At 37.6% G+C, this 23,560-nt stretch overlaps 1 protein-coding gene across 1 annotated transcript; it reads right to left on the bottom strand.

Annotated features, from left to right (window-relative positions):
* Positions 1–3,131: 3,131 nt before the first annotated feature.
* On the bottom strand, positions 3,132–22,621 carry TMA16 (translation machinery associated 16 homolog). Its single transcript, XM_084286652.1, has 7 exons — positions 22,527–22,621; positions 21,413–21,525; positions 14,792–14,829; positions 13,915–13,999; positions 12,841–12,989; positions 7,600–7,642; positions 3,132–5,860 (listed from the first exon to the last, which is right to left on the bottom strand). The coding sequence occupies exons 1-7, from the start codon at positions 22,527–22,529 to the stop codon at positions 5,719–5,721; spliced, it is 573 nt and encodes a 190-aa protein (XP_084142778.1). The 5' UTR covers positions 22,530–22,621; the 3' UTR covers positions 3,132–5,718.
* Positions 22,622–23,560: the final 939 nt, after the last annotated feature.

Raw genomic sequence — 23,560 nt, forward strand, 5'->3', positions numbered from 1 at the left:
TGTTTAAGCAAAGTTTTAGTAAAGGTAGGTGGAAGTAAGTTGGTGTGAGATCAGATCTTGAATTTTAAGCAAGATACTTCTATCTAATCTGTGGGTATGCACATTTCTTCTCCTGATTTAAGATATAAGCATTACAAAATTAACTTCAAACTGGCGTAAATATACCACTTCTGACTATCATTAGCATTATGAAGATTCTCAACTAGTCCAATTGTGCCATTCACACACTGCTTTATCTGAAAGCAGTGCTTTTTTTTTTTTTGTGTAGAAAAAAATAGTAAGTTCCCCATCACCAGAACAAACTATTTATAATTTCTAATAAAGCAATGACACTTACTCTATAATGAAAATATTTTACTGTGTATAATGTTTGGAACTACAAGTTTGTGTTACTTGTTTAATTCCCTCTCTTTTGCAAAAGAAAAACTGTATGTTTTTGTGGCTGAATGTGTACTGAAAGACAGAAGGGAAACAAAAGTAATATATCTGCTTATTGTTGTGAAAAAAATGTATTTGTATTAAACAAATGACCCAAATTTCTGTAGTATTCTACATTCGTCAGTCTGTTTATAGAGCATCGCATGCTGAACATGAATTGGCGACACCACGCTATTGCACACAATGTGAACAATGCACTCAGCGGCACACTCAGTATCGACAAACCTGCTGGATTGGCAGGCCGAGCTCTGGGTACCGCACCTTGGCAGAAAACAACTCAGAGTACAAAAACACTTGAGAAGAGCTATGGTTGTTTAACTTGCAGAAGGGAAGGGATATGTAAGAACAGGTGTTAATGCCAAAAACAACTTTTTCCATCCATAGCAGAACTGACAACGAAGTTTCAGCTGCAGCAAGGCCAGGAGGAAGAGCAGAGTGCCTTGGACTGAACAGTTAAATGTGACTGTAACATCCCACACTAGAAATCCTTAAAGATGGGCTAGACAAACATCACAGAGCTCAATGATTTAAAGGATCCTACTTCAGATTGTCAGAATGGATCAGGCGTCCTTTTTATTATTTTAGAATTCTACTTTGTGAGATTTTCTCATAAAAATCCTACAGAATATTTATTTATTTATTTATTTTATGAAAAGAATATTAGAAGTGTGCTTTAAAAAGTCATCTGTGTCCTTTGAGTCAGGTATAAAACCAAAGAAAGTATCCTATCAGTCTTGGTAAATACAACTTCCAGCCAAACTACGTAATTAATTTTCTGAAGAGGACTGTATCTACCTACCCCTAAAGCTGTCCTAGATTCTCAGCTGGGGAGAAAGTGGGCTGAGTTTCAAGTCTTCACTGTTCTAGCTGGAATAGAACATCAAATGACTGGAGCCTGCTAAGAATATGGTCAAACCACAGGAAGAGTGTTCCAACAGATTATATTCCCTACATCCAACAGACTGTTCATTTTGTTAAATCTGCCCTAACTAGCTTACCATTTAAATCAAATACAGATTCATGAATCTCTGCAAGATACAACACAGAAGAAAGAGCACAACTAAAGAAATTCTAGTAATAAAAAAATGCGTTTTTGTTACCATATACAAAAATAAAGCCACATTAATTTTTAGAATTCAGGGAATATTGATGTAAGTCCACTATACTTTTCTGCTTTGCACACGAGGTAGTTACAATCCCTTGATCAAGAGGGTACCATTAGATTGCAGAACACATTTCCGTTCAGTGTTTTCCGCATACACATAAAGAACCACACTACACAGCACTTACTTACATGTTCCCACACCAACTCCAAATAAAATACTGAGGTTGTTCTGAACCTCAAATGGATCTTGACCTAAAAGCCAAAACCACACACACAAAAATACAACAATCAGCACTATTACAAACAAAAAGCAAAGGTGATGGAAGATCAAAGTAATTTTTTAAGTAAGTCTGTTAGCTAAATTAGCAATGGCTTTTTTTTTTCCAGTTGGAATACAACATTTTTGGATTCTAGACTCTGTCTTCATACACAGTCATTACAGAAACGCATACGAGTGCTACTCCAATAAAGACCAAAAACCCACGTACTGTACTCTGTAAGTCTATTTCTTGAACTACTCAGGAATGGCCCAGAAAATGTTTCATATATGTTGCCTTTTTGCCTTGTTGCATCCTGTTGCACACACTGACATTCCGTAAAGGATCAGCACATGCTTTGGTGGTGGAAAAAAGTACAATAATGAGCCAGGGTAAGTGCCTAACTGCATGATAGCTTTTCCTCATCAGGAATGGCTGTAGTCGCATCCCTTTAGAAATGGCTTTATGAAGCAGACCAGAAAGCCACAGCAAACAGTTCCTTTAATTCAGCCACGTTTGTTTCTGACTAAAGGATGGTAAATTAATTAATCCATTGCATAATGGATGCAGAGAAGGGCGACGAAGCTGGTGAGGGGCCTGGAGAACAAGTCCTACGAGGAGCGGCTGAGGGAGCTGGGCTTGTTCAGCCTGGAGAAGAGGAGGCTCAGGGGTGACCTTATCGCTCTTTTTAGGTACCTCAAGGGAGGCTGTAGCGAGGTGGGGGTTGGCCTGTTCTCCCACGTGCCTGGTGACAGGACGAGGGGGAATGGGCTTAAGTTGAGCCAGGGGAGTTTTAGGTTAGATGTTAGGAAGAACTTCTTCACTGAAAGGGTTGTTAGACATTGGAACAGGCTGCCCAGGGAAGTGGTGGAGTCACCATCCCTGGAAGTCTTCAAAAGACGTTTAGATGTAGAGCTTAGGGATATGGTTTAGTGGAGGGCTGTTAGCGTTAGGTTGGAGGTTGGACTCGATGACCTTGAGGTCTCTTCCAACCTAGAAATTCTGTGATTCTGTGATTCTGTGATAAAGCCATCCCTGAGAAGGACAGGTTTTTGTTTTGTTTCTTAAATCAACAACTGACAGCTATTTGCTTAGTGTACATGAAACAACATCAGATTACTGCTGGAATCAAAGACAGCTGCTTCATTCCAGCTGAGACTGTCAGTATGTTAAGCTCTAGAATCAGAGCACAGCTCAGCTGCTGCGGAGAAAGTCTGAATATAATTCAGCCAGCTCTTCAGAGAGGTCTCAGCTCTCCAAGGCTGGCTAGAATAAAATATACCAGAAAAACAAAACAAACAAACAACAACAACAAAAAAAAACACACCACGGTCGTTTACAGAGAATTATAATAGAGGATTTTAACGTTAAAGTTTATAACCCTTACAAGTAAGCAGGATTTCATGGTATCCCCCACAGCAAATTTGTAAGAACAGGGACCATCACAGCCATATTTGCCATTCCAGCCATCTAAGAAGCAGAAAACAAAATTCAGAACTCCTGAGAGCATTCATCCTTTTTTTTTCAAGCACAAAGAAGAAACTCATCACTATGCAAAACCCTAAAGTGCAGGACTGATAGGATTATGAAACTGATGTATGAAATTCCACTATCTTGTCTCTGTAGCATAAGTCAAAATACTCCCTGTAACCCCCTCACCTAAGGCACAAACATTCTGAGTGCAGAAATTAAAAATACATTTTTTTTTTCTGATAATTCAATATAGAAAGTTAAAGATGAACGCAGTTCTTTTTCATTACTTACACAGCAGGTCAACAAGATAGTTTAAAAGACAGCTAAACAAGCAGTGAACACGTGGACTTCAAGAGAGAAAACCCACAAAGCTCAATGAAGTCCGAATTGCAAATGTTCTTCAAGTGTGAGCAATATTAAAAAAAAAAAAAAATCTTTGACTACATCAACCACAAAAGTAACAACTACTTTTTTTTATAATACCTTCTTATTAGTGAATTGTTTCAAGGAATATAAAATGTCTTGTACTCCATAACATTGTGTGATAATCTTTTTTTAAATTCACCCGAATTTTTTAAAATTCGGGTGAATTTTAAAATTCACCCGAATGCCAGCCTAACAGACTGTTATCACAGTGACATGCTAAAACTTGTAGTTATCTTAGTGCTCATTTTACTTCAGTATTTTACAGTGTGGTAGGACAGCAATTTTTCCAACTTCAAAGTACATCTGGTGGTGTCTAAAAGACAAACTTGAAGGTATAGCTTTCTGAAAGGCAAAATCTGTCAGACCACTGAACAAACATGTACACAGCTTAAGTTCAGACTTACTGCCTACTGTGGTTCAGCTTCTACTGGAGTTTAGCATTGCAAGATTTATAAATTAAAACAAGCAGAATCAATCATTACATTTCACTACACACCTCAGTTTTTTAACAAGAGAAAAAAAGAGAAAAACGTCAAAGGAATGCTCTGAATTTCAGCACACTCGTTTCTAAAACACAAAACCGTGACGTGATGGCCTACAGCTATAGCTGGTGTCAGAGCATTAAGGCCTCCAGCCAATCTCAAGACTCGCACTCCACATGACGATGCACTGGATCACTTGTTCCTGCTTCAGGCCTGTTACATTTACTCAGGTTTCTCTATATAGTCACGTAAGAAGGACTGTGATTAATTTCCTATTACTATGGAATTTGGTTTCCTAAAACTTGAAATGATAGCACAGACCTATTTTGTAAAAAGGGAAAAATTTAATACAGCTGTTAACAGAATAAAACTTAGCAGTAAAACTTGCTGCACAGCTACACAGTAAAAAAATATACACCCTGAAGCATCTGTCAAATTTCAGAGAATTGTTAACTATTTACCAAGACAGAGAGCCCTGTTTAACACGCAGAACTGCATTAGGGATTGAGCACTAGAAAGCTCATCCATCAGGAATACATATTTCCTCGTGATTACTGAGCTATGAGTGCTACAATTTCTACAGACTGTACATCTGAACTGTGACTACAAGGCAAGCTAACCTGGCCTATCAATCAGAAATGCCCTGCTGTGAAATTCACCCTGTCTTTACCTTTGCCTTTTTTTCTCGAAAGAGGGGACAGAAAAAAAAATAAACTAAACTAAAGAGACATTCAAAAACAGACTATATGGACTTTAATTGGCTTCTGGCCTGACTTCTTCATACAGGGTGGAGAGAACAGCATAATTCTCTCATTCTCTTGACAAAACATAAAATACTCAGTGCTTTGTTGATGTCTTATCAGCTGTCTCTGTTCCTGACAGATTCTCAGAGGGAACAGGGTGAAAGTTCTTCACACTTAACTGATTATCTCATTATCTGTTTATACGTTTTCACCAAGCAGGTGTATTCCTTACACCTGAGCTGAATGATTTGTGCTGTGCAGCACCCCATTTGGTGCCTATCATGGCTCTCCACAAACCTGTGTGCTCCTAAAGACCCCACCCACCACCACAAGGGGTATATAAAAGCTGTAACTGAAGGCCTACTGTTAAACAGGAAACCTCCTATTTTCTTGTGTTTATGTTTGCTGATACCAGTAAAAGGTAAGGGTTTCCCCCCACAAAGTATTTCTAATAGGTGCCTGAGTCTTGTCTGCTCTATGACCAGCAAAGATGTGCTGCACTAGTCAGGATGGGCGATTTGTCAACTTAGAAGCCTGTGTCCTAAAGAGAAGGTACAGTGTAAGAGGTAAGGACACAAAATACTAAGTTTTATTTAGCTAAGAAGACTGTAACTAAATAATATGTTGCTGCTGAAATGTTTGCTTTCTAGCGTAAGTACACAGTGAGCTTATCAAAAATGCAATTAGCAAAGACTATGCAAATATAATTAGAAACACTAGTTTTATTCTTTTTTCCAGTGCTCATCAAAGTAGGCTTCTTACAGTTCCCTTCAGCTGCTTGAGTCAGCTGGAGGTCATGAGGCCACGTCTTCTGCTTTACTTGATTCTTCTTTGGTTTCCACATCTGCCACCTCAGTGTGACTGCAGATAGCATCCCTAACTGACAGCTTTCTCATTTTAATGTTTGGCAGTTTCTTCAGATCGCCATTCCATTCCCTGAAAGAAAGTGACAAAAATCACTTATAGATAGGAATATCAGGAAAGAGTAGCAGACTTAGTTCACCTTTTCTCAGGAGATGCTAACTCAAGTGATGCTGTTTTTTTAATGTATACTATCAGTCCAACTACAGTGTAAATAAATGTCCGTGTTTTCACCTGATCTTGGACACTACAGTAGCCGCAGTTTGTCTGTGAAGAATTAAGTACTTTCACATTTAATAGTCTGAAAACAACCAACAAACCTGTTTTACTTTATCCCCACAGACTATTTGTATCCTCAGTTACTTTAGGCCAACTGCTTCTAGGTTAGACACTAAACTCGCGAGCTTCTCTGGAAAAGCAGTTCAGAAGATTTTCTTTCATCTGGCTAATGTGAGCTAATATCACATGTTCATCAAGTACTTCCATACAATTTATGGTAACTATTAACATCTTGTATGACTTTGGGCAATTTGGTCTAGTGGGAGGTGTCCCTGCCCCTGGCAGGGGGGTTGGACCTACATTATCTTTAAGGTCTCTTCCAACCCAAACCATTCTGTGATTCTGTAACTGGCTTCAAGGAGACACAAAATGTTATTAAACAATAATTCACATGATAAGCACATTACTTCAAAAGGCTGCATAAAGAAGGAAGGATTCATTTAAATATCCCATGTTGAATCCTGTATCCAACTGATAAAATGGCTGCTTGATGATAGTGTACTTCATGGATAACTTCTCAACTACAAAGATAGTATGTCTAGCTTATAATTAGCACATACTACTTTGGGTTCTACCAAGGCAATAGAACAGAAACACCTTCATCAAACATCACAGTGCATGAAATCAATTGTGCATATAAAAACATAGCAATGAGAGGTCCCTTTGAAATATCCAGTAATATTCCACCATCCTGGGACTATGACTTCTGGCTGCATACCACCCCTAGGAGATGGTGCTGTATCATTCCTTGCAACATTTAGCATTCCTAAGTTTTGGGGGGTTTCCCCCCAATTATCTTGTTTGGTAGAGCCATCAGCAAGAGCAAGAAACACCAAAGTGTTTCTTCACCCTCTTTCCAAGGCATATTGGCTTGCTAGCCCAGATGAGCTAGCAGCAAGCTCTACAGCTCCCAGAGCCTTAAGTGGATGTCATTAATTCTCTCATGACTTTCAACTAGTACATATACATGAACACTAATGCAGACCTTAGTTCACCTACATGTGCATATCGTATCTTAGAAAACAAGACTAAGAGCTTTGTGCTGTTTTAGTTACTTAATGGCTAAGCTCTGACTACAAATAATTTAGGTCGTGACACTACATGACTGCAATTAGCATCTGAAATCTCAGTTCAGGTAAGAAAACTATTCCACTGTATTTCCATTTATCTATAAATCTGTGTCTTGATCCTCAGAAACTAACAGTGAATGTTAATTCTTCTAGTGTAAATTGATGAACAGCTCAGGCAACGAAAAAACATTCTCTAAGAATATCGACAAAAAACACTTAAGATGTAGAAATGGAACTCTGACTGTTTAAAGTTTCTAACATTCCCAGTGTCTTACTGATTAACCATCACTTGTAGCAGCTACGAGTTGCTGAGTTAGTAATGCCATACGTAGTCTTTTTCAAACAAGACAAATCTTTAGCAATTTGGCATAAATTCTTTTTTAAGAAAAGACAACATAATGTCAAATTCAGAAACAGTGTTTTGGATAAACAGATTAATTAGTAGTGAGAATAAAAGGATCTTACCTAAAAAATTTAAGGTGCTTGCCGTTCACGATGTCTGGGATTTCTAATGGGAATGAAATTAAATACTATTAGATGTGTTACATTATTCAAGTGAATCTCATTTCAAAGAAAGAAATGTGAACTAAAGGGCTGAACGTATTTCAGACAGTAAAACCAAGAAAATGACAATAAGGACTCATGCTAGAAAGTTACTAGAACAATACATTTAAAACAAAGACCTCTCACTGCTGAAGTAAAGGAAGTGAAATTATACTTATGAACTGTTCCAGAATTGACACATACCAGCTATTGAGAACCCAGTCCTGACAAATAATAAAAAGAAGGTGCTTCACCTTCTCTAAATTGATACATCTGAAAAATAGCATGAAACATAAGTACTTAAAAGATTCCCTTTAAAAAAAAAAAACAGTCCAGTGAAGAAATCAAAATAGTTAATATAGTTATTTTAAAAGCATAACTAGCCTCCTCAACCAGTATATCAAGGTCTGCCTATGACAGTTTTTTTTTTTTAAGAGATGTTCCCTCATCAGTATAATAAAGATTCTACTTTGCATTAACTTACTGTGAAGATACACCACAGATACAAGACACAATAGAAAAGCTTACTTTCATAACTGACCTAAATATACAAAGAACACTATTAATTAGTGAGTATTAAGTGCTTAGTAAGTGAAATGTTTAAGGAAAACAATTTCAAAGCACTGAAGTCACCACTGCACGCAAGATAGATCAGTAGCAGAGTTAGGAAAGTAAACTTGAGCATGAAAAATCTAAGAAACACTTCGACACACTTTCGAAAATTTACCATGTACAAGAATATGTATGTGTATATCAAATACAAACACTGCAAAGAGTACAGTCAAGTTCTTGGGTGTTTGAAGAGAACATGTTTTTGGATTTTGGGATATACTACTACTTCCACCTGGAATAAGAGTCTGAAAGCAAAGAATGACTATTTTATGGCAATTAACCTCACTGCAATGCAATTATTGTTTGCATTGTTAAATACCTGTTCCAAAAGTCACTCTTGCTACTGGGACACTTGCTGTGGTTGCTGAAATGATCGATAAATACTACAGTAAATGCAATGTAATATTTATAGAGAACATTGGTACCTGTCTCCTCTTATGCACTGATGTTCCTCTAGAACTATTAATTTCTCTTCAAGACTGAAAGACTTCATAGTGACATAATGTCTTCCCCAGACCTAGCTCAACAGAAATAACTGACATACGCTCACTACAGATCTTTATCTTTGGTAGTGAAAAAGGAAGGCAAACAGCTTGTACAGTGGCATATGGGACAGACATTTTTCTTTGCTGGAGTAACCAAAGTGTTCTTACTAGAGTTGTAGTTCCTAACCTCATGCAGAATCTTACCTATGATAGTTAAGCTGCTTTGACTGGATTCAGTGCCATTCTTTTCTTAGTCAATCCCAAAATACTGCATGTGACCTGTGCTTAACATTGTCACTAATTTATAGAGACCCCTGCCTTTGGAGCCTTGAAATTCTTCCATGTTATAAAATACATCATAGAGCATAAAATACTGTTCATTGATAGTATTTTATTCTGTGCAGACTTCACAGCCAGCAGAAGAAAGGCTGCTTGCTCCCTCTCTAACATTAAATCCGCTTTATTATTTCAGCTCTTAGAACTATAACATTTCAGGTACTTCTTATGCTGTCCTTGAGCAAGCCTGGAACACACAGTTCTGCCTTTGTTCATCTATCAATTTTCTTGAGTCTTTCAGTAATAAATCAGATGATGCTAACAATGCAGGATTATAGATGATTTTGCTATTGTAGAAAGTAGGATGATAACACCTATCACTTCTCTTAGTGGCCAGATAGTCTTTACAATTCAGAAAAATATTTCTTCCCTTTACATTGGATTACAAAGGTACCAGTTGAGGACTGACAATAAATGCACTTGATCTTGATACCAATTGGACTTTTGCAGCCTGCTTTTTGGTAAACAAGTGCTGCACAACTGCTCACAGCTGAACAAGGCAAGGAACATTTACCTAGTCCTTTTTTTAGTCTGCCGATTCCTTGGTTCTGATAGGGACTAATGCTGCCTGAGGTCCTTCTGTCCTAACCAAGCACTGAAACAAACCCACAGTTCCTCATGCTTCCTTTGCAGTCCCTTGAATTGCACTTCCAGCAGCAAAATGCCAAATGCTGAAATGCCCTGGCCTCCACCTGAGGGAAGTTACCCCTTCTTTCAGCTGTTTCATGTGGAGCTCTGCCTACTCAGCTTTCTCCTAGGATCTTGGTGATGTGAGCACTGAGTGTGGCAGGAGCAGCACTCAGCCAGTTTGGGCCAAGTGCCTCGGAGATGTGCTGAGGCTTGTGTGTGTTCCCTCTGTTGGAGGGCTGACATGTTGGTCTGCACTATTCTCAGACAAACCAAGGCTACGTGACAGGATTCTCAAAGCCCTTTCAATTGCTTGTTGTTGAAAAACCATCTTGGAAAGCTAATAGTGAAGTGTTTCTGTGAAGTTATGTAAGACTTTTTCTGAACATAATACTCTGCGAGTTTTATCTTGCCTATCATCCAGGGCTCACTGCAGTGTCAAGACAAAGCAAGTATTCCCAAGGGGTAACGCTGCACTGAATTCATCTTTACTGCTCTGGCAGCAGCAACTTTTAGGTTGTGCTTACATGTGTTTGCAGTATGTTATACAATGCAAACCACAGAACTGCCAGATTAGGAACTGAACTAGGAACTCTTGTCCCACTGTTTTGTGTGTAGAAATAATGAGTTACTGCACAGTACCTGACTTTATTCATTATGGTGGAAAGCTGCAGTAGCACCATATTGTCAGATTAACAACACTTGTTTTACTGATACATCTCCATAGCATGCACCAGGGTCATGTTTTTTGACATTGTTTCTTTTCAGAAGTATGCTGTTCTTAAAAATATCATCATTCTTCACAGCAGTAACCATTTCTCTCTCCCAAAGCAAAGACTTGCAGAAGAAATTTAACTAAATCTCCCAAGAATTGAAACGGCACTGCTCTTGGCACAACATAAGCAGCATTCGTGTTATATTCATTAGAACTATCATAAGGAGAAAACGCCCAAGTTGGGTGAAAAGGTGCTACTGCAGTCTGAAGTTACAAAGGGAAAAGGATGTCAGAAACTGTAGATGTTTTGTAGATGCACGTGTTCAGATATGTCAGGTAGAAAAGAACAGTAAAATTAACTGAGATATATTTAAGGGGTAAGGGGGTGACGAGTGACTGCTAACAAAACTCAACAGTCTCTGACTGAATGTTCCCTGTATAGGTACTATTTTAAGACTAAAATTTGTGCTTTTGGATATCTACCACTTCTGTCAACACACTAAAAATATTTTTTTCATTTGCATATACCTGATATATACAGCATTGAATTATAAGAGAATTTCTTCTCATTTCTTAATTCTAAGCAATACATATCATGTGGTTTGTTCACAGCAAATGCATATGCCTATAAGAAATAACTGAATTCAGGAATGGGGGGGAAGGAGGAACAACTACTATGTCAGTTACAAAAGCTTCACTACAGCTTCCAGTGATAATGATGTAGAGCATAAAAGCAGTTTCCAGCTGATTTCCATTTATCTCCAATCTCTAATTACAGTATTTAGCAGTGACTATTTTCTGTGAATGAATACTGTCCTAGACAGAGAGCAAAACCTGCAGCAGCTGTGATAACAAATAATGAATGATTTGAGAGTGTGTTTAATATATGAAGTTGCACCATGATCTCTGAATGCTTTACTTACTAATGCTATAATAACCTCCAATTTTGCTTACAATATTTCTGGATTCTTCTTTATTTTTATGTTGTGCTTGCGCATTTGACATCTTTCTATCTAGTCCTACTGATTTTTTTTTTGTCAGCTTTCCACAAAGGAAATTTTCCAATACAGGGAAAAATAATAATAAAAAAAATTAAAGCAATACCAGAAAGGAAATTTTCTACAACTGAGCCATTTGATGACATTGGTAGTATCTACCTTCCTATGACTTTTTCCCCCCCTTCTAAGTGAACAAAAGTGCATTACTGTTACATGTGAAGTCATCCAGATATTTCTGAATTCCTCTGCGATTGCAAGATGTAAAAGTAACAAGTAGCAGCTGGAAAATTCTTACAACTACTTCTTTTTAATTGGTAAAATACAATCAAGGGGAATATGACATGCAGCCCAAACCTTGCTCTCCCTTGTTGATCAATGTTGATTTTTCACTTCTTCCATGACTTGCTTTGACCATTAGCCAGACTGACTGCCTTTGAATAGTACTTTAGCATTAAAGACAAGTCCATCATTTGACTCCAGCATGGTTATTTGTGAAAGAAAAATGCAAATCATAAACTTCAGTACTATTTTGTACTTAACTTTTTTCAAGTCTTTGTTTTCTATACAATTATTGTCCTTCTTTTCTTATTTCACCAGCTTACTGATGCTTCCCTTCCAGCTATCTCACTCTCACACTTATGTCTCTCTCACAAGTAGCTTGCTTCTGTGTGCTACGTCCCAGAAAACAAAATACTTTCATAAAGAGTTTTTCTTCTTATGGGAGACTCTATGCACTTTAAGAGGAAATCTTCAGCTCTAAGGCTTGTTATGATTTTCATGACTGCTTCTCAGTTAATCTTGGAAGATTTCACTAGACACTCCACTGCCACAGAAAGATAAATGGTAATAAAAAAGCCAATGTGAATAACTGGCATAATGACTTTATTCAAACTTGTGATGATGGCCAAGGTAAATGTTTGAAAAACTCAAAGTGCTTTCAGCTGAGCTCTCACCTGTAACACTTAGTTTGAAATCTTCAGAGTTTTTGTGAGTTTGATTATTAAGAGGCTAAGTGTTAGGGCCTTCACGTATATTCCCTCCTACACCTCCCATGAGTCAAAGGAAGCAAAACTCCTCTGCCTGAGAACAAAAGGAAAAATGTGTTTTTCCTCCTTGTGGATTATCATTTGTGCCTGCAGAGCAGATGTCATAATAGTCCAGCATTTCTTCCTGGATTCCCTCAATTTTAATAGAAAGACTTAAAAATATTCAAATTTTAGAAGTACTTATCTGCAACAAACTCAATTAAAAAAAAAAAAACACCTAGCTGTTAGTGAATTCCTTTGAGAAATGAGTAATAAACATCATGCCTAAAAATTTCACTTAGGTTCCAGCCTTGTGAGCAGGAGGAGAGGGTATGACCGCATGGTTAATTCTAATGCTTACATACCTATCCCATAGCCTTCGTAGAGCTGTCTTTCTCGTTCCATGGTCTGCTTGATGACAGCTTCCCGTGACCCATGCTGTCTTCCCTGTCTACCTCTAATACTGTTTCGTAATTCAATCTGCTCCAGTTCATCACTGAATCGGCACATGTATCTGAAAGAAAGAAGATGAACCTTAAGCTACAGGTATTCGTGCAAAATACTTGTACAACAGAATTATTTTACAAATTATATTTTCTAAATTAGTCAGATACAGTTCAAATCTAAGAAACATCACTTCCATTGTCAAAGTAAAAGCCCTGTTTAGAAATATAATTTGAATCATCTGCTGCTTACAAAACATTTGTTTTTTTTGTTCAAACTACTTTAGATAAAACTTCAATGCTATCAAGAGTTCTCAGTGTTAGATTTAAGTTTTGCTAAACTTCAAGAGCTGAATTTCATTATCTCATTAATGAGTTCTGTAGTTCTTTTCTTATACATCACTGTGACATCATCCATGTTGTATAATCATTGTGTAATCATCCAAACTGGATTCACAGAGTAAGTTGTTACTGCCTTTGCAGTATCACTAGTGTTGGCTAGCAGCTTACAGATTTCATGAACTGTGAAGAGTATTTCAGAGCTTCTGAAAGAAAATGTACATAATGCAAATTTTTAAGAATATGTAAATATTATATCCTTATGCTTGAAGGTAAAAACTCAGGACAGGCCACAGGTACACATATCCAGCAGCACAGAACTAAGTTCTTTCTTACCCAAATCCAGTTTTGGTATTTCCTGCCCTAAAAATCTGCCCACCTGAATATCATTTAAACTTCTTACCAAAGAAAATTAAAGAAAAAGGTGTAAGGAATAGAACAAACTTTGCGCATTGTTTCACTGAACAGCCCAAAATTGCCTGAAAAAAAATTCAGGCAATTACATTTATTTAATCCTCCACACAATAGAAGAGACACTTAAATAAAAATGCAAGTGTTACTTTAATAATTCTATTGTAAATATATATATATATATTTAAGAACACTATTTTAAAAGACAAATCAAGATTTTCAGTCTTGTTTTAATTGCAGACTTACTCTTCAAGTAGTTCACAAGCTTCCTTCTTTGTGTAGCTAGTTTTATTGGGGTCAAGGTGACTTTGAAACCATTGCAACTTTTCTCCTTAAAAAAAAAAAAAAAAGAACATTAATGATTTTATTATCATGGTAGCATCAGCACAGATTAAAGATCTTCAAAGTTTCTTAAATTATTAATTATTCAATTATTCAAGATTTGGAATGGCATTGCAGAAATTTGTCTCACTGATCTTGTTTGTACCAGGTATGAAGGTAGCTATAATAGAAACATTATCTTCCTTACAGAAAGAAATTTTAATACCTCACTGTGAATTACTGGACACTAGTATCTAAAATATCAATAGATTGATTGCTTAAGATGCCAAGTTAAGAATGCCCAAAGAAAATAACAACAATAGAGTGGCTGAACAAGACTTCCAGTTATCACAATTTTCCAATAATTTAAATATTTTTCTTTCAAATGATTGACATTCACCTTTCCAATTAATGTTGTGTCTTTAAGTCTTGTATTTACTTGGCAGACATTATTACAGTGTTTGTTAATCTATATATATCTTATTTTAGAAATCTTTAAGAAAAGCATGGAGACGAGTAAAATAAATACAGGTACAGATGTATAAAAAGAGATGTTTGTTCTATATTGACCTGTTGTCATGTACACTGACTAAGGATTAGGCTCTAATCCCTGAATTCAACCCAGTAAGTAATACTTAAACGAACCGCAGGTATTTCAGCACTTCTCCAAAGTCTATTTTAAAATTACAGAGTCATATTATAGATAAAGCAACTTCAAATAGAGAACCTATAAAGTTGGTAAAACTAGTCAACTTTTTATCATAAAATTTCAGTGTATTCAGTAATAGACGTTTCTGCTCACCAATAATATTCAAACGCAAAGCTTTTTCAATCTTCAACCTAACAAAGTAAAACACACATGTTAGCAAAGAATGAATACCATGTCAATCCATGTCAATTATACCATGGAACAATTATCTTCACTTTTCTTCCCCAGAAAATAATTTTGGAGTCAAGATGAAAGTCAAGGTAATATTTCAAATGGAAGTTATCTGCCAAATTCAGAACAACATACAACTTTTTCTGCTTCATTGAAAATTTCTACTTTTTGGCACTTTCATCCACTCTACCTATTAAGTTAAAATAGTGTCTTGGAAGAAAAGAAATAGGAAAAAAAGCATGAAAACAGGACATAACACTTTTCTTAGAGCACAGTAAAGGGAATTCATGAAAGATCTGCATTGTATTAGTATCATTAAGTAGTTGTAATATTCTGCTGGTATATTTCATGAGCTTGAAAATCCAAAACATAAGGCTTCACTGTAGTGCATTCTCACAAATCAATAGGAAAAATATCATTAGTATTTAATAAACTAATTATTAAAGTGAGTTCTTAGTCAACAGTAAAACTTAATGTGTTAAACTGAAATTAAACTTCTTAATATTTTTAATTAAAAAAAATTAATCTCAATGTGTTTTCCACTCCACCTCAATTTCTGCTGGGATACTGAAGCCTTCTGTATTCAGTGAGATGTGTGTACACGATTCAGTTTGGGATTAATTATTCCAGTCCTATCAAAAAATTCTTAGAGAACACAAGTTTTCCTGTTGCCTCATGCTCTGGAGCTCTCAGATTCAGTCTGCAGCAATGGATGTTTTTTAATGTCACTTCCTTTGCAGAAAGGAATAGATTGAGATTAGTATAATGTTTGTCACTGGAAAAATATCTTAGCCATGTATGTTCGCTGGATATATCCAAAGACTTGGGATATAATTAAGAGGAGGTTCTCTTATTTAATAAGAAAACTGATAAAGAAAATGATAAAGGATATCATTTAAAAGAGAAAATGCTGTCAAAAATCAACTCAGTTCAAAGCTACTTAAATTGATAAATTCCTTGTACTCTATAGGATTTAATGAGCATTTCACAGTTTTAACTGAATTAACTCGAGGACAGAAGGTACCTGTCGCAAAAGTTCACATAAAAAGAGAAAGCTCTACTTTCTAGAGACAAACATACTTGGGCCACTTGGCCATATACCTACATTATTAAATAATGATTAGCTTTTTCATGTAGTATTTCACATTCTGAAGACTGTCCTGAAGTACATATAAAAACAACTGCGTGTCTAAGGTGCTAAGAATACACGGTAATGAAAAGGCTTTTTACTTTTTATAGATACCTCAGCAGCATCTGGGTTCTTTATATGTTTAATGTAAAAAAAAAAATAATAATAATATTTTTTTTTAAATGAAGATTTTTAATGTAAAAATCTATAGAAGTCATGTGAGGGTTTTACCAAACCAACCACAAATAAAGCTGGTTGATTAATTAAAAGACTCTAGTGTTTAAATGAAAACCAAACCAGTTTGTGTGGATTAAAGGACAGATCTGGATGAGAACATGTTTTTTTTAAAAAAAAAAAAAAAAAAAGTATTTAGAGTAGAAGTCAGCTTTAAGACTCTGCTGTAGAAGACACTGTCAATAAAAACTATGGTAGGTAGCCCTCACAGCACAGATTGTGGACTTTTGACAGGTGAGAGCATCCACAGCAAGGATTCCTCTTTCCATGCAGTGGGGCCTCACAGCCACAGTCCCTGCTATGAACCTTGCATGGCAACAAAGCAAGCCAAGCACATCTACAAAGTGTTGCCATAGAGAAAACTACAATGCCGTCTGAAAAAAGCTTCCTGATTAGGATCATAAATTGTCATCTATCTATGCTTTAAAACACTAAGAGCTGCCATTTGGGCCTGCGATGGTCGCTGGCTCATTTATTTATCTAAGCAATGATGCGCATAACCAGGCTTATCTTCTGGAGGAAAAACCTCCTTTAGTCTTTAGGTGTGCACAACTTATTAAAGTATGAGAAATACTGGATGATAGGATCAGATATTGCCTCACTGTACTTCTCATAAAAGCCTGACCTCAATGACTGCTAGAAGACAATAGTATTAGCAGGGAGCTAATCAAATGAGCTAAGGCAAAGACAGTTCCTCTCATCTCCTTCCACATAGTGAGTAACATCTTTTACTCAAGGGAAAGAGGATAATGGCAGGGATACAATCATGTGGTAGGCAGGCTGTTGCTTCTTAATAATTTTCTACCAAAAGGAAAAAAAAAATAATCAAATCATAATTAGCCATTGATTATTGGTAAGGGTGATAAGCAGCTTTCTTGAGATTTACTAGGTACTTTAAAAGTTAAAACTTTCATTCTCTATTAGCACTTATCGCAGATACTGTATTCAACTGCTCTAAATATTAAAATTGAATAAATACTATTTTGCTAAATCAGTTTATTAATTTGGTATTTTTTCCCCTGTCATACCCACCCATACAATGCCACTTACAGCTCTGAGAATGAAGACAGACTCCTTCATTAAGAAATGTCATGGCTGACAGAACAAATTTCCTTTTGTTTCTTGTTTTGGGTTGCTAAATACCTTTTGTAGTTCTCACTACGCATGCCAATTTTTATTAGCTGACTCACCAATTAGTAGCTTGGCTAGGCAATCTAGGATACTTCCATATGAAACTACCTTTATAAAAATTAAAAATTGACATATTTGCAGTTCATTTTTTTATTTCTGTAACCAAAACTGAAGTAGTTTTAAGAGCTAACATTTCTCAGTTTTACGTAAAGAATGTGCAAGAATACATCTCAAAGTATCACTGCTGCAAACAGCACAACTGGGATCATAGGAGCTCAAGGGAGATTAAGAGGTTAGGCAACAGAAAAGCTAAGGAGAAACAAACAATAGAGTTCCACAAGCAGATATAAGACTCCTGCTTATTCCTAAGGGGAAACAGTACTTCATGCCAGATCAAGAAATACTGTAAAAATTTCTTAGCTCTCAGAGCATGGTAGTATTTAGACTTGTATCTCTGTAAGAAAAATGCACAGACTCCTGAATAATTTAAAACAGAAGGCACATGTCCTGCATCAGGAATGAAGGAAAAAAACCTGCAATAAATCAGCCTTGGCTACCAAAAGCTATGACAGAGATTTCACTAATTACAAACAAAATATGGGTGGTGCTGGTGCATCATTACTAACAGGAGTTCCAGGGCTATTTCAGTGTGTTCTACTTACCTGAAGTGTAGAAAAAGCAATGTTCTGCTGGCTCATAATGACATCTTTGTAATGATTTAACAGAGCAAACAACTTGCCTATAGTAATAAGGATTCACATGTAGATTAAGGAAGAGTAAATTGGTAGAAATATAGTGGAATTTGGTGCTGATTAGACCTTGAGGAGAGCTGTGAAGATGGACCCAGAAAGGTGTGATTCAAGTGAAGAGTGACAGAAGATTGTAGTCAATTTTCTAAAGCCAATTGGTCTGTCTCCCCTTATTACTGTCAAGATTGGTCCTTTGTAATACAGGCAGTTTCTGGACAACAAGCTTGTTATTACTGTCATATTTCATTGAGAATGCTTGCATGGAAGATTACTTGGATGACAGATTTCTGCAGCTTATAGAATCTCTCCTGCCTTTTTCCTGGGGTTGCATGGTCTTACTGAAATTCCTGGTGGGTAATGTCTTTCCTTTTTTTATTTAGCTTGTTTGGAGAAAAGATACTTGAATCTGCATTTCATAGCTAAATGCAGATTCCTTTCCTATTTAACACGAGCAGGCATGTTAATAGCTATTTCTGTAACTTCTTCATATAGAAAAGTAAAGAAGTAAATAGAAGCCTAAATTGTCTCTAGTCCTGAATCCTGTCTCAAGCCAAGTACCAAAGAAAAACAACACAAAAATCAAGGAAAACATTTACCAATACTTCCACAAAAGACACTGAGCTTACAGTAACATGTTGTTCAAGGGCTACCTACACCCAAATGATACGTTTGTATTGAACATTTATCAATAGATAAGGTGTACATGTGTTCACATGACTGGTGTGGGCTACTGCTTTTCCCTCAACAGAATAGAAAGTCTTCCTTAGCCTACAGCATCTGAAATGTATTTAATCATTTTTGGAGCTCTGCAAACTGAACCCAAACCCCACCCCTATCGCATACTAAAGAAACTCAGCTAAGTAATTGCACTGATAAGACTGATTATTGGCTAAACTGACTGTTTTTAACATCTGCATAACTCCCATCATTAAAAAATAAAAACATTTAAAAGTTAAGATTTAACAAGCTGATTAATACAGGTAATACAAATCCATAAGAAACTAGAACAAGACTTTTAAGGAAAAAAAGGGAAGAACATAAAGAAACATTAGCTATGTCTTTTGAGTTAAATGATTTCCTCTAATTATCTATATTCTAATGCAAATCATATTTAGAACATCACAACAAAACAGACCTACAAAGTGAACAATGATAATTAATCAGATAGGACTGCAACATATAGAGATCTTATTTACGGGTAGAATATTTTTCTCTCGCAATAAACTCTGGATGGTCCAGGTTGACACACTACTTTTGGCAGAACAGTTTCCCTATGAGAAACAAAGGGTTACACCGGTAACCATCAGCCTAAAAGACTCATACCTGAAAGAGTAGGAGAGCTTGAAAAAGAAAAGTTAAATATAAAGTAACAGAACCTAAAGAAAATGATAATAATCTACATCTTCTAATCGTAATCTGAGCTTCTCTGTTACGACATTAGGCTTCATTTGATCCCCACAAGAATTACGGATAAAAACAAAACAAAACACCATGCAACTACTCCATTGGGTTTCTTGAAGTACACCTTTAATTAGCCTGCTAGGCAGCTAACACTTAATGGCTTCCTATAAAATGGTGCTTTCTCCTCCTATAAATTGGAACTCACACCAAAATGTGGCCCGCTTCCTTTGTTAGAAGAGTTTTACTGTTATAGCTAGCTCTGTTTGCTATGCTCCAGAAGGAAATAACACAAAGACTAACCACGCTGCTATACAGCCTGTTGTCTCCTACACAGGTAAGAAACTCTTCATTTCTTTTACGTAAACTCCCTCTTTAAAAAGCTATTAATTTTACGAAGTTACTTTTTTGTGGGGAAAAAAAGTAATTAAACGGCAAGTCATATGGAAGAAGTCTATTCCAGCAGGAGTTTCTTACTTTCATTCTTTGCTATTGTAAGAGGAAACAAAAATTGCACTCCAAGAAGTACTCCAAGAAGCTTATCAATCAATGAAAGACTTGAGATTAAGTGTGCCCTGTCACAATGAATAACCACTACCTTACTCCTTTACACACTAAGTCTTCTTCTGCATGTTTTTCTTTATTGGAAAATTACAGATGTAAGCATGAAGAATTAAGTATGAATCAGTTACCTTTTGTGATTAAGCTTCCTGAGTGGCAGTTATAAGGCAAATTGAGATAATTAAGGGATGACAATTTAGTACTAGGAAAACAACCACCAAAAAATAATTTACAAACAGAAAAGCACAGACAACACAAAGCAGCAGGGAAACCTTCTTGCATGCTAGGAATCTGCACAATCCTCAACACGTGCTGTTTGTAACTTCTTCAAAAGATGTTTAGATGTAGAGCTTAGGGATATGGTTTAGTGGGGACTGTTAGCGTTAGGTCAGAGGTTGGACTCGATGATCTTGAGGTCTCTTCCAACCTAGAAATTCTGTGATTCTGTGATTCTTACAGCAGCTCTACTGAAGCTACACGACACAGCTGTGTCCTATTCTCCCTAGTGAAGGGCCCCTTCCTAGGCAGAGAAACCTTACAAGTTTGCCCTGGATAGGGTTGTGCAACCATAAAATCTGCACAACCTCTGAGGAACCCTTCAACTGTACCACCAGTTCCCAACGCAACACCTTCAGGTGTGTGAATACTTTGGTTCAGTTTGTGTGACTCTATCAAAGTATCAGTATACTTTGACAGAGAATGCTTGAAATACAGTTTAATAGATTTCTGAACAAACAATCATGCTATATCAGCATTCAAGGAGTTGATTGGTATATGTTTTAGAGACAGCAAGCTGAGACAGAATGGAAATCAAAGGCTTGTCCTCTCCAGCATCTTTCCCCTCTGCAATAGGGAAAAGAAAACCAAAAGATAGGACAGCAGGAAATCACCAAAAGGAGTTAACTATTTAGTCTTATTCAAAAGTCTCTCTCGTAGGAAGGACACCAAAGATGCTAGACCCTAAGCGGGTTTCTTACTAAATCTTGGAGTCAAGTTAAACAAGGTGCCTAAGCTTCATGAGAAGTCACTAACATGATGCCATTCAGATTATTAAAAAGCAAAATGCTGTGATAAGAAGAACATGAATCATTAAGGCAGGAAAAGACCTCCAAGAAATCTTAGAAGTAGTTGATCTACAATTAGGCTGATTTATTTTTTGTGTGTGTGAATATAATTATGTCAGTTCACATGGCCTGCCAGTACCATGCTATATAGGCTGATTTATTAAAATAGATGTTAAGGTTGTATCAGCATAACGGTCCCCCTTCACCAGGGCTCACAAACAAAAATATCTACTGTAATATCCTTGAGTCTGTACACAAGGTTGCAAAGTAAACTTACTTTTCTTTCTTATCTTGTTTGTGTGCTTCCCTTGCAAGTTGTGCAGCTTTTCTGCTGTAAGGATGGATAACTTTTTTCTCTTGCTTCACTCCTTTGCTTTTCGGTAACTTTGGCTGAAAAGAAATCAAAGATAGTGTACGCTACTAAAGTTAAATAAAACATTAAAGGGAAGATAGGTGCATGTGTCATGCAAGGGACTTGAAAGCTCATGAATCCTTATCCCACAAAGCCCTTAATGCATAGTAGTGCTTTACCAGTTCCAACAGGTGGATCTTACCCCTCTCAATAACATACACAATAGCAAAATTATTTAAACACTCCGTGCTGTAATGTAACTACAGGAATGTAGGGAATACTGCAACACGTTTTGCATAAGGCCTTCCCTCAAAATGCATACTTTGTAAAACTATGGCTAGAAAACTAAGATTACTGCTGTGCTCCTCAGCAAGTTTCTGATTCAAGTTTCTGATTGCTTTGATTTCTGGAAAAGGCCAGATATACCTTACGCGACAAAACAGAAGTTTTTGTTTTTTTTGTCTTTTCCAGCAGACCTTGGGAGCGCCTCTGGCTGCTGCCTGGTACGAGGCACTGCAGCTGCTCACGCAGCACAGGAAGTGAATCCTGCCCACAAATTTAAGAGTCCTGGGCCACGGTTTTAAGCTATGTTGCTTGTCAGTGGAAAAGCATTTCTGAACGAAACTGAAAGGCTTTATCGATTAACATGCAACTTTAATGAGAAGCCTTAAGCCGTGCGTTTAAAACCAGACCCGTAAGCACTAAGGGCAAATGCAATGCAGGAAGCAGCGAGGAGTGAACGGCGATCTCAGTGCATCGTTTTATGGGTGTTTGAGATCGCGGGGGGGAGATGAATGGCCCTGGACACCCAGGGGAGCCTCCAGAGGCACCGTGCGCCAGCTGCACGCCTTTTGCTCCTCGCCTCCTGCAGTCGAGGCTGGAAGCAGCAGCCGGGGGCACACTGCCGGCCCCTCGGGAGAGGCCCGCATGAGCACATGGGGGGCCCGGCCACTTACGGCTTCCCCCGACGGGAAGGGAAGGGAAGGAAAGGCAAAGAAATGAAAGGCAAGGCAAGGAGAGCCGCCCCGCCCGCACGCACCATGGCGATCGCTGCCCTCAGCCGCCGCCGTGCACCAGCCGCAGAGCTCCGGGTGCGGCGCCGGCAGCGAGCATAGGGTTCCGGGCTGGGCCGCCTCTTCCTCCTCCTCTTCCTCCTTCTCCTCCTCCTTCTCCTCCTCCTCCTCCTCTTCCTCCTCGTCCCCGGCACGTCTCGTAGCTGAGGGGTCTGAGGGTGGCGGCCTCGCTGTAGGCGCTGCGGGGCGGGAGCAGGGGAAGGGCCTGGTTGTCTCTAGCTCCACTGACCGTAAAAATAGAATAAAAAATAAAACTACGCCGTCAGAACAGGCTTCTACCTTTTTCAAAGAGTCCAAGTAAAATACATCAGGAACCAACCTCTGTGTGCTTCGTGACACAGCTGTGCTTTCATCCCTACTTATGGCAGGGGGGTTGGAGTTGAATGATCTCTAAGGTCCCTTCCAACCTGAGCCATTCTGTGGTTTTCTGTAAAAGTTGTTATTTTCAACCTACATCCGCAACTACAACAGGACAAATGAGAGTAAGTGAAAAAGCAGGCAAGAAATCAGGAAAACACCATGATCCAGGTAGAAAACTACCGAGGGAGCACTTCTCAAACCCTGCATTAACTGGGCAGCACAATGAACCCTTCTCGGCTACAGAAACAGTTTTTTGGGGTGATTTTTTGGACCCAAATGAGAACACTTGCCTGTCAATTTTTATGCTGCCTCTCATTCTTCTTTTCAGGCAGTAAACCCAGATATAGTCACTTCTGAAGCAGAGGTATCAAGGTGAGTAGTGGAGGAAAGATGGCCCTCCAAGTGGCACGCAGAGGTAGCTAGAAGGGTTGAAATCCATCAGCTTTATCCCTTGTCATACCTGAATTTTTGGGAACAATTAAATTCACTTGACTACTTTGTTAACTAACATACCTGCCAACACATCCAAACTTAATGCTATGGATTTAAAACCAGACCTGTAAGCATGAAGGGCGAATGCAATGCAAGCAGCAGCAAGGAGTGAATGGAGATCTCAGTGCATTGCTTACTGGGTGTTTGG

The sequence above is a fragment of the Netta rufina genome (genome assembly GCF_964035555.1).
Source record: "Netta rufina genome assembly, chromosome: 4".
NCBI lineage: Eukaryota > Metazoa > Chordata > Aves > Anseriformes > Anatidae > Netta > Netta rufina.